This window comes from Trachymyrmex cornetzi, unplaced genomic scaffold (genome assembly GCF_001594075.2).
Source record: "Trachymyrmex cornetzi isolate Tcor2-1 unplaced genomic scaffold, Tcor1.1 scaffold272, whole genome shotgun sequence".
In the NCBI taxonomy this organism is placed as follows: Eukaryota; Metazoa; Arthropoda; class Insecta; order Hymenoptera; family Formicidae; genus Trachymyrmex; species Trachymyrmex cornetzi.
In genome coordinates this window covers 12,962-25,577 of record NW_017297394.1, presented here as the reverse complement: position 1 = coordinate 25,577, position 12,616 = coordinate 12,962, and the positions used below count along the sequence as shown (strand labels likewise).

At 38.0% G+C, this 12,616-nt stretch overlaps 1 protein-coding gene across 1 annotated transcript; it reads left to right on the top strand.

Annotated features, from left to right (window-relative positions):
• Positions 1–5,063: 5,063 nt before the first annotated feature.
• On the top strand, positions 5,064–7,641 carry LOC108761948 (uncharacterized). The gene is made up of 5 exons (XM_018508741.1): positions 5,064–5,364; positions 5,535–5,786; positions 5,845–6,597; positions 6,655–7,075; positions 7,215–7,641. The coding sequence occupies exons 1-5, from the start codon at positions 5,064–5,066 to the stop codon at positions 7,639–7,641; spliced, it is 2,154 nt and encodes a 717-aa protein (XP_018364243.1).
• Positions 7,642–12,616: the final 4,975 nt, after the last annotated feature.

Here is a 12,616-nt window from a genome sequence, read left to right as displayed (position 1 = left end):
AAACTAGAATGTTATGAACACAACTTTCACATGTATGTAGTTTGTTTAAAGCGAAAATATTAATATATGTGTTTTATGCCCTTACAACCTCCTTAAAAATTCGAGTCAAATTCAATAATTTAGTTTCATTTTCTAGGATTCGAGTAATACTCATAAGAAATAATATTTCATACTTCATACTCTTGCAAAGTAATCGATCCCAAATTGCTGGTTTCGAATCTTACATACGAGTACCTGCAAAATTCGAAATATACTTACAAAATACTTTTTATCGTACAACATGGAATCTTTTACAAGTAGTACTCGAACAGGATTATTAACGAACAGAAATTCACATGATCTGTGCATTCGAGGTACTCATAGAAGGTTCGAACCTATTCCGTTTAGGTTCGAGTCCACTTGGAAGTACTATTTTTATTTTTCGAGGTATTCATAGAGGTTCGAACCTATTTCGTTTAGGTTCGAATCTACTTGGAAGTACTACTACTATTTTTCGAAGTAATCATAGAGAGTTCGAAACTTATTTAACAGATTCGAACCTACTTGTCAGATACTTAATCCCATCCCTACTCGTAACATTGGACACGTATTATTTAGCACGTAAATATTAGACACGTAATATTGGACACGTATCACTTGGACACGTGTCCAATATATTAATATAGGACCCTAACCTAGGTTAGGATTAGGTTAGGGTTAAGATTGGACTGTGAAGAAGAAAATGCTAGGGCAAGGAATGAGATAGGGGAAGTGGCACCTCCCACCCCTTTCGCGGTAAGGAAAAAAGTGGATAGACCAGCAGGCGAAGACAACAGAATGGACACGTCATCAATAGTTATCTCCGAGGACGAGAGAGCCAGTGGAATATCTGAGACCAGAGACAGAAGAAGCAAGAGGAAAAAGAAAGCAATGGAATCCAGCGACTCAGACGAGGATTATAGCAACCTGTCCTATAATCAGAGGAAAATAGTAATGACCAATATAGAGGGAATCGAAACTCGTGGATCTGCCGATATAAGTGCAGAAATAATGGAATGGCTGAAAGAAGTGGAGAAGGCGAGGGCTGCCTCGAAAAATATAAAAGGAAACATCACAGGGATAATGAAAACTAAAATAAATATGACAAAAAGGCGGTCAGAATTTTAATAGATAGGGCGACGGGAGGGGAAGCCACCCACTGGAAAACTGTTGCGATGGAATATAAAATAGAAACAGACACTCTCCAGGGCCACCAAACTACCGTGGTTTTTGCGTTACCATCGTTTTGTGGCGCCTTCTAGGGAACGACAACCGGTGATGAGGAACTAATATTCAATATGGCTGTCATCGTTTCCGCTACATTGGTACATGTTGGTACATTCTGATCGGCATATTCAGACATATTTGCTACGTTTAGTCCGTTGGTCCGCTCAGTAACTGTTCAGTTACTGTCTTTGGTTTGCTTTGGTTGATGGGATTGTTATATTGTAAGATGGTGCGAAAGTGTTGTATTCCGGGATGTTCTTCGGTACCAAAGGATCCAAGTCATAGTTTTCCAAAGAATGCCGAATGTCGCAATAAATGGTTTCAGAATATAAATATGAAATCACCAGAAGACGAAAATAAAATAAAAAAATTAAGGATCTGCTATAAGCATTTTTGTGATAAAGATTACAAAATTGATTTTACAAAAAGAATTTTACATTCCTGTGTAATTTCATCTATACATGAGCCACAACACATATGGGATCAGTTGATGTTCATTGCAATATTCAAAGCAATATTCAATATTTAATGATAAATATAAGAAGGAATCTGAAAGGCAATTTGCATCATGGAAAGATATCGTAGTAGCATATGAAATGGATAAATATTCTTTTTTAATACAGCGACAGATGCCGCAATTAATTGATCGTCACATTTATTCTCATCTTATTCCAAAAATGAAAGTAAAATATGCTACGCAAGTTCTCAGTCATACGGTGGCCAATTTTATTGATTTGGTACTGACATGGAAAAAAGGTAAACTACATTAAATATTAACAAATAAAATGATTGTTATTGAATTTATGTACAATACAACAGACTCAATACTCAAGCGCTATTTTACATTACAGGTATTGTAAAAACTTCACAGGGAGAGATGTATTTACCACCTAGTGCTGCAATGACAGAAGAAGTTATATTATTTTGGGATAAATTGTTCGATTCCTTCAACAGAAAAGAAAATGGAGAATTAACAAGTGTAATAAGCTCATCAAGCAATCATCTTTCGTTTTTGAACAATGCTGTAAATAGAATTCGAAAAATGGATTTCGTTGAAAGTGCAATGCATAAAGCTATGCGACATAATTCGAAATGTCTGAAGAATTGGATATGGACTATCCAATGCGCACATTATTTGTGGAATATACTGCAAACATGTGGCTTTTCTTCGTTTAACTTAAGATTTCTTAATCAAGATCTGGTAGAAAACTCTTTCAGTCAAATCAGAGATCACGGACATAGAAATAACAATCCTACTCCATATCAGTTCGGTTCTTCTTTTAAAATGCTTTTAACAACAAACTTGACATCGAGACATTCTATTTCCGCTAACTGCAAAGAAATGAACGAAGGGACATCATTGTCACTTATACAAGTGATCTCTGCAACTAAAAGCAATGAAAATGAAGACGAAGGAATAGAATATGCAGAGTCTGCAATACCAGCAGTGACAGAACATAACATTTTTGTGGCTACAGATAATATATTAAAAAATATTTTAATGAGTAAAACTGTTATCCAATGTGAACAATGTGTACAAAATCTGGAAAATCAGGATATTTTGAAAAGTATAGACTCCGCATTACAAATTGCAGAAGTGCGTTTTGTAGATCTTTGCTATACGCTTAAAGTCAAGAAAAAATTAAAAAGTATTTTATATTCGGAAGTATTTTCAAAAGTTTCAACGCATTGTACAATACTAATTGATCATTTAATTGAAGAAACTGCTGAACAGTTTATTATTCAATGGTGTAAATATATTAATAAAATTTTAAATAGAAAATATACAGGAAACTTTGAAAATAATTATATTTACAACGAAGCAAAAAGAATGTCAATAAAGTATACGAAAAAAAAAAAATTAAAAATGTACGTAAAAAATCAATTAAAAATATCAACTTTGTAATAATTCAACTTATTGATATTAGATTATTTATCGGCCGATTATAATCGCGAGATTGCTATTTAAAATAATAAATATATGTATGTATAATATTTGAAATATATTTATTATATTTTGCAAGTGAAAAGATTATATGTATTTCTTTATATCAAAATGCATGACAATATTAAAATTATCAATTAAAAGTTGCTATTTCCAGAACGCTTGATAAAGACAGTATGACGATTATAAACAGGGATGGGAAAGTTACTTTTAAAGTTACTTTTAAAGTTACTTTTTATTTAGAAATTGAGTACAATAAATTACAAGTAATAATACAAAGTTGAAACAAATGATAAAATATGATAAGGAAAGAACGAGACACAAATAAAGGAGAGAACAGGACATCTGTAATGCAACCAAGATATGCTGCAAACAAATTGGAAACGCAGAAAGAAAGGATGGGATCAAATCAAAAATATGCGGAAATTACAAGCGGTACATGAAAGATAACACAGATACGCACCGCCAGAGTGCATAAAACTTTTTATAATAGAAATAGGTACAATGTGGAGGAAGGGATTATAAATGAAGATAATGCCAGGAGAGAAGCAAGTAATGGAAGACAACGCTATAGACAGGAGAGGGAAAGAAGAAGCAGTATGCGCACAGAAGACACAAATATAAAATAAAATTACGGGCAAGAATAGGAGAGATGGGGAAGAGACCGAAGGAGAGATAGAGGAGACTATACACAGGAAAGGACGGATACTATGACACGGACTGGAGCTGGAACCAGGATAGGAGGAATTAGACAACCCAGGGCATCCGCGGTGGTTATAATATGCAATGAAGGGTGCACATACGCAGAGGCCATGACCCTCGCCAGAGAAGGGATCTCGCTCGAAGAGCTAGATATTATTGATAATATGAGGATGCGAAGAGCGGTTTCGGGAGGATTGGTACTTGAAATATATGGAGAGGATCAGGAAATTAAAGCAGACAGGTTGGCTGACCGCCTAGTGGATTTATTCCAAAACAGGGACGTAATCATAAGAAGACCAACTAAGAGGACAGAATTCTTAATATCAGGCCTGGATGATTTAGTGACGAGAGAAGACGTAGCTGAGTTCATCAACAAGCTGGATAGGAATAAATATGATGGAATAAAAATCGGGAATATAAAAATGACTAGGAGCGGTATGGGTACGATATGGATTCAATGCCCTACGATAATGGCCGCAAACATACCCGGTAGGAGAGTCAGGATTGGATGGTCATGGGCGAAAATTGACATCCTCAAAAAACGCCCTCTAAGATGTTACAAATGCTTAGCAAGAGGACATGTTAGACAAAAATATCCGAGCGAAGTGGACAGAAGCGGGGCATGTTTTAATTGCGGAGGAACAGACTATACGATCCAAGTCTGCCGCAATAGACCATGCTGCCCAGTTTGTAAGGAACGGGGTTCCCCGTACAATCATAGGGCCGGAAGCGAAAACTGTCGGCCAGTACCGCCAATATTAATGAGAATAGAGGAAAACACAAATGCGGGGCGGAGGACCGCTGGGGAAGTTCGCGCACAGAATAACGAAACCCTAAGAATAAGAGGAAGAAATGGCGAAGCAGGTAATATGGCAAGTAAATATTAACCACGACAGAGTAGCACAGGACCTGTTAATGCAGGAAATAATGGAGAACAACGCAGAAATAACTGCAATATCTGAACCTTACTCTGTACCGGTGAACCATAGATGATTCGGATCTACGGGAAACAAACCAGGTGCAGCAATTTACTGCAATAGTCAGAATTTCGGCGCTAGACTCGTAGCCAAAGGAGATGGATACGTGATGGTTAAATACAGAGAAATCACATACTGTAGTGTGTATTTTCCCCCCAGTTTAAACAATGAGATACTCCCATTGGTTAACAAGGATGGAAACAGCGGTACATCCGTTTCAAACACAGAAAATGATAATATTAGGAGACTTCAATGCTAGATCAAAACTATGGGATGTGAGGAACTTTAATGTAAAGGGAGAAATGGTCATAGATCTTGCAAATGCGTTAAACGTTAGATTAATTAACAAGAGATACGTTTCAACCTGTGTAAGGACCCAAGGAGAATCAACGGTGGATCTCACATGGGCAACACCGGTTACTGGAATAAATGAAAACAATGGGAAGATAAGAGAGGACATCATTATGCTGTCAGATCACAGGCTAATAGAAATAAGTATAGTTGAAATAAGTTAGAAATAAGTATAGGTGTGGAGACAAGTAAAGAGGAACTAAGGATATCAAAAAACAAGAATTTTCCAAGCTGAATAATAAGGAGTCTGGACGAAGACCTGTTAAAAGCGAGTGTAACATTTTCATGTTGGACTAATAACGATATACACACAGGTAACGAGGAAGAGATGGCAAAGAAACTAGGAAACATATACAAATTGGCATCGGATATGGCTATGCCAAGAAAACGAATAGGTACGAAGCGATCCATCTATTGGTGGAACGATAATCTAAAGGAGATGCGGAAAGAGTGCATGAAAATAAGAAGAAAAATTACAAGAGCAAAGAGAAAAAATAATCCAGTGATAACAGAAAACCTAAAAAGGGAGTACAGGCAAATACAACACGATTTTAAAGCAGAAATCAGTAAGTCGAAGAGGAGCTGATATAATTGATGATGACGTATGGGGGCTCCCCTATAAAGTGGTGATGAACAAGCTAAGGCCAGCAACTATTCCACTAATGGAATCCATGGATAGGAATTTTGTCATAAAAATAGTGAACGAACTGTTTCCAGCCGGACGGCGGAGGGAACCGACGCAAGTGGAGACGGACTGGAATGAAATATGGAATATATCAAACCAGGAGATACAAGAGGTAATAAAGAGGATGGGCACTAAAAATAAAGCCCCAGGACCGGATGGATTATGGAAAGGAGTAATCCGTAAATCAACGGATGTAATGGAAACAAGATGGAGAGATTGCTTCCAAAAGAGTCTGGAAACAGGAAAATTCCCGAAGATATGGAAAACGGCGAAACTGGTATTACTTAAGAAACCAGGGAAGCCAGATGAGGTAGTCAATTCACACAGGCCAATATATTTACTGAACGAAGGAGGGAAACTGTTTGAAAGGTTGCTAGCCAAGAGGATAAATGAATTCCTGGAAGTTAATTCAGGTCTATCGGATAACCAATATGGGTTCCGTGCCAAGAGGTCAACGATAGATGCAGTAAGTAAACTACGAGAAATTGCGGAACAAGCCACAAATGCAGGAAAGACAGTTGTCGCTGTCAGTATTGATATTAAAAATGCGTTTAACTCAATCCCTTGGGAACAGGTGATGACAGCGATGGGAAGCAAAAACGTATCCACATATTTAAGGAACGTAATTTCGGATTACTTAAGTAGTAGATGGATTGTCTTTACGGACGAGGATCAGAAACTAGCTAAAATGCGTATGACGAGAGGGGTGCCATAGGGCTCCGTATTGGGTCCGCTATTGTGGAACATAGCGTTCGATGCGATACTGGAGGAAGAACTACCAGACAAATGTTTCGTCCTCTGCTATGCAGATGATACCCTGGTAGTTGTAAACAGAGATAACATAGCGGAGGCGACATCCAGTGCAGAATTGGCGATGGCAAACATAGCAAATGCCATTGAAAGGTTAGGGCTGACTATAGCGACCAACAAGACGGAGGCTGTGGTGTTTGTACAAAAGAAGATACCACGCCCCCTACCAGCGATGGACGTAAGAGGAAAATTGGTGCAAATAGCCACGAGAATCAAATACCTGGGACTCCATATAGACAGTAAATGGACATTCGCCAACCATTTCCAACAAATAACAGGCAGAATTAACGCGGTGGCAAACGCGTTACATAAACTCATGCCAAATCTAAGGGGCCCAGCGGAGAAAAACTATTTGCCTGGGTGCTATACTCAATTATACTATATGGGGCACCAATATGGGCGACAGACATAGAGAGAGGCAAAAATAGAGAGGTGCAAAACATTTTAAGGAAAGCACCGAAAAGGATAGCAAGCAGGATAATATAATATGTTCTTACAGGACAGTGGCATACGAGGCGGTAATCATATTAGCCAGATTTATCCCGATAGAAATACTAGCGGACAAATACCGTAACCTATACCTAAGAAAAAAGGATCTCAGGAAAAGAGGGGTGGAACTCTTGAGAAGAGAAGTTGAAGTACTAAAAAATCAAGCTATCGAACATGCAATTGCGAAGTGGAAGGAAAGAAGCCAAAAAGCAAGAGGATACGGAATAAGGGTAAGAGAAGCGGTGCTGCCACATTTCGAGGAATGGATCGCAAGAGGACACGGAAGATTGGACTTCCACACGACACAGATGATTACGGGTCATGGATGTTTTGCGTACTACTTGAAGAAAATAAGGAAGATAGAACCGGCAAACTGTTCGCATTGTTCGTGCAACCTAGACAATGCACACGCTGGAGGTATGTCCAGCGTGGAGTAACGAGAGGATGGAATTAACCAGTATAATAGGACAAGAATTAACTTTAAAGGATATACTAGGGAAAATTGTAAGAAGCAGCAAGTGCTGGGATGCGTTCACGAAATTTTGTAAAGGGATAATAAAACAAAAAAGCGGAGAGCCCGACAGGCGGCGAATCGGGTTCACCTCCCCCCTTTGTAATGATGGATCTTGATGGGGAATAATTCCCATCAACATAACGGAGAGAACCGCGAGAGAGATTAACAATTAATTGAACCGCGAGCGATAGAGAGAGACGCGAGCTGTTCCGCAGCAGCCCGGGAAATAAAAGAGAGCCCATGATGGGTTTTAATCAGTGGCACCGCGCTAGAGTAGAGGGCACAAACCCATAGGACCGTCGGGTGCCTGAAGAAATACTTCGGTGGTACCGGGCACCTGACAAATAGGTCTAGAGAAGTCGCGCAGGATAGGGGGAGTTTTTTAGTTGGTAGGCGGACCTGGCAAGGAGAGTAGGCAAATAATGACAATGGCTCCGACGAGTAGGCACATGGTGGAGCGAAAAAGGGGCCTGTCCACTCTCCCAAGGGAGGGAAAGGAAATGGACCCCAATAGTAACCCTTGGCAGAAAGTCGGACCTAGCCTGAGCCTCTCCCGCCAGAAGAAGTCTGAATCCAACACACCCATCGTGCGCGGTAATGGGTGTCTTCCTCCAGATGGGTTTAAACTCCAAAGGGAGAATTATCTGAGAGGTATAAGATTTTTCTCCACCTATTCAAACAAAAACAAAAAAAAGGTTAGGGTTAGGATTAGGTTAGGTTAGAATTAGGATTAGTCCAATATTTACGTGTCCAATATTAACGTGTCCAAATGATACGTGTCCAATATTAACGTGTCCCAGTGATACGTGTCCAATATTAACGTGTCCAATATAACATATAACGTATCCATTTGCAACGTATCCAATTCTAACGTGTCCAATTATAACGTGTTCAAATGAAGGCTATTCTATTCGCCACGTTGGAGGTCCGTCGTTTCCTCTTGTGGCCAATATTGTCTGCATCTGTGCTGGAAGTCTCTCCAGCCAAAGTGGGCGTAACAGTTTCTCAGAGACAGCAGTCCCTGCTAATGTGGAGAGGTGTCTTAGAAATTGGAACGGCTTTCTATCTCCCACCTCTTCTGTTTCTAACAGTTGCCTTATGCGGTGCTCATGCGAGTCTGTTAGTCTTTGTATTAGCGCTTTTTCCAATGCTTGGTATTTTCCACTACTCGGAGGGTTGATGATCACACCTTTGATTTCCCTCGCTTGATGTGGCTCTATTTTTGAAAGAGCATGTATGTATCTTTCATGTTCGCTCGTCACTCTGCATAGGTCGAACTGACTATCGATCTGTACGAACCATAGCTTTGGTTCGTCCGGTCAGAATGGTGGAATTCTTATAACGACCTTGTTGATCTGTGTATCCTCCTCTACGATGACTGATGGGTCGCCAGATTTGTCCATCGTTATGGAGATGGCTTCTGCCTTCGACCAGTTACAGCGACGAACGTCGGACGGTCACCAGTTATGGCGGTAATGGTTGCCTGTGTACTATCGTGTTCGGCGGATTACAACGGCTGTCGCCTTCGGCCTCACTGTCGCCTGTAGCGCAGAGTATCTTATCGTAAAGGTCGCTAAGGTCGCAAAGGTCACAGGTTGGAGAGATTTCTCGGATGAGACTTGTATGTGAGGCTATTTACAATGTATATTTACACGTATATGTACAGTGAAGATGATGATGGTGGTCCTGAAAAGGGTCGATTTAGATACTTTGTGTTAGTTCTGAAAAGGATCGTTCGTATCGCAGTGTCTACTGTGCTAAGCGCTCGCGGTATTCGATGGTTGGCTGGCAGCAAGTCTACTTAGCGGAGCCCTAGGACTCGTTATTATTGAGATCCCTCTTTTACCAGGCCGGGTACGTCCCTGATAGTGTATGCAGTGAGCACGCCCTCTGTCGGCTTCGACGGCGTCTCCCATTCATTACCGGAGGTTTGCGTCCCGGTAGTGTTCCTCGGCGGAGTCGCTGGCGACGACGAGACGGCGCACAGTGGGCGGAAAGGCTCCTTTTGTGGACAAAAATCGACCGACGCTCTAATTCTTAACCGATTTTAAAGTTTTTTTTTTAATTTGTTCGAAATTGAATGAGTTATAAGCCTGTTGTGCGTAAATTTTGATTACGGTCCGAATTAGGAATGGCCGATCCAATAAAATGAGCAAAAAATGCGATAGCGAATAAATTCGTAACAAATCGTGCAAGTATTTACGCAAAAACGTTATTATGTGTTTGCGTATGTATTGCACATCGAAAATAATAAATCTGTAATTTGAATAAAAAAATGGCGGATGTGAAATGAAGGAAAATTCAATAAATAACAGAATTTTCATGAAAACATGTCCAAAAATAAGGGAAGTTCTTTTCTGTCAATATATATATATATATATACATATATATGTCAGAAAGCATAGACATTTTTCAAAGACTGATTTTTGTTATATTACTTCATAATAAATGCATATAAAGTGCATTTAATAATGAAGCAATAATTAAGCCCTTTCACCAAACGTCAAGGTATCAGTCATGAAAGGGGTTATTTTTTTAAGGTTTTATATATATGTATATATAGAACCTTAAAAGTAAATGTACATATACATATACGTATATCCTTTATTTATTGCTGTTTTTAATATTTTTAAGTTTTAAGATTTTTTTGTTATTTTTTGTCTTTCTTGGTGTTTCCTTATATTAATGTAGTAAACGAAAATTAATTAACATGTTTGTTATATTAGATTTGAATTCAAACATTGATCATTGTTTCTTATATTTAATGAGTAATGATTTTGCTCCTTCAGATAAATCTGTACTCTTTTTATCCCGTTTTATTCTAATGTTACTGATCACTGGATCAGAGGAAATGTAAAGATGATGCATTACGTCTTCATTGCTGGCTTTCCGTGAACACATTCTACTATTATTTGCTCGAGCATTTCTAAAGACTTTATTTGTGGCTTCTTGTGCTTCCTCTGAAAGGCTACCAATCGGTATACCTAGTGTTCGAATTATCTCGTGACCATGGATTAAAACCTTGTGCACGGAAGGAGGCAATTATACCAAGAATAAAACTGTACATATAATTTAGCTGTTTCTGTACTGTATTCTTTAAATTTAATGCTAATGCTTGCAAAATATCTCTAAATCTTGTTATTATATCCACTTCTAATCCAGTTACTTCAGCTACAATTTGAGGATGTGAGAAAAAACATCTGGCTACGTTACCAGTGTTTGTTGTTCCATAACCTTGCTTAACTACGTCTACTGTTATGGAAAGTTTAGATTTTAAAGCCTTTTGAATCATTTGTTTCCTTTTTTGTTTTAAAATTTTATTTTCTTTCATTGCAAATGATTTTTAAAAATCTAAGTTATAGGCAATGTGTAATAAACACTCCATGAAACGAATCCAGCAGTGTAAAGTGGAAAGTCCAAATTTATAATTATCTTCGTTAGATAGTAAACTATTAATGAATGATAAATCATTCATTTTGCTTGGATTAGCGTTACATATATTACAACTATTGGAAGACTTTTGACCAGTTAAAACGTTGCACGTCTTGCCATCAATCATAGTGCACTTAAGGTTGTACGTGACTTGATACGTTATGTCTTCAATAGTTACATGTGTTGTAGCAAGTTGACTAATTTCTTCATTATAAAATGTATATTCATTTAAAGTATGCGTAGCACTTTCTTTTATAAATTCAAATTTTATTGGCCGGCAATATCCGGTCGAGGAGGGCCGCTCATTTATCCATACAATAGCGTTATTAGCTAATAATTTAATTGGAACAAATGAAATAATAAATACTGCTCTATCAGTATTCTCGTCTTCTTCACCATATGATAATGATGCATCATAACTATCATTTAATCGATTATTCACGGAAGTTCTTTCCCGTTTTGACCATTGTTGTCTTGTAGTTTGTTGACTAGAAGCGCCATCCATGCCCCATTTCCCATACAAAACTAATTCTCTACTATTCAATGCATAAAGTTTTTCTTTGTCTAATGTTAAGAAGATTCTATGCACAGTATGATCTAATAGTGATTGCAGTTTAACGCTCGCCTCATTTTCTGTAACAATAATGTCTTTTGGGTAACATTTTTCTTTCGCTTTCCTAATGTCTTTGTACGAAGGATATAGTTTGTCTCCATGTAAATCTTCATTGTACATACGCAATCTTTGATACTTACCTTTTGTCATTCCTAAGTCCATATACATAGCTAGAGAACTGTTTACATCTTTTGTAGTTTTTATAATTTTTTTTTCGGAAATAAGCTGATCAATAGATTTTGAACGTAAACAATCAATTGCTCGTGTTAGCTCTTCTTCTGTATATTTTTCGAGAAGATCAGAAATGCGTCTCTTTTTAGTTTTGTCTGAAACCTCATTATAAGATAAACGTGGTCGACCACGCTTATTTAGTGAAGGATTACACACTTCGTTAGAGAGATTAGTATAATTACTTGGACTTTGTGAAATTGAAGTAAGGCAAACTGTAAAATGATTATTTAGGAACTGTTTGAACTTCTTTTTAAAAGTAGATCTATTACGAGTAGCCATATTCCATTTCCTATTATAAGAGGGTAAAAAATTATTCAGCAGTTTATTTTTAATCTCTTGAAGTTGAATGTCATTGTAACTGCATTCGTTTTTAATTTTATCGATTAATATATCTATCTTCTCTTTGTCCGTTTCATTATTATTCCATATCCAGGAACACAAAATTTCCTGTCTCATTGTAAAATTCATCTTTTCAATCGTAGTTTTTACAAATTACGCGTGCCCTGAAATGCGTTACTGTATTTATACAGCTTGCATCAATAACTCCTGCAGCGAGTAATTGTTCGTCACACGCCACAATTTCAAATCGCAGACGAGAGTCCCAAGAATCGAGTGGAGAGGA

Bases quoted from the DNA above. Each gene is read 5' to 3' on its own strand.
- LOC108761948 (XM_018508741.1), top strand. From the start codon at position 5,064: ATGGAAACAGCGGTACATCCGTTTCAAACACAGAAAATGATAATATTA. The intron at 5,365-5,534 runs GTATAGTTGAAA...ATATACACACAG, and splicing joins TCACAGGCTAATAGAAATAA to GTAACGAGGAAGAGATGGCA. The intron at 5,787-5,844 runs GTAAGTCGAAGA...TCCCCTATAAAG, and splicing joins CGATTTTAAAGCAGAAATCA to TGGTGATGAACAAGCTAAGG.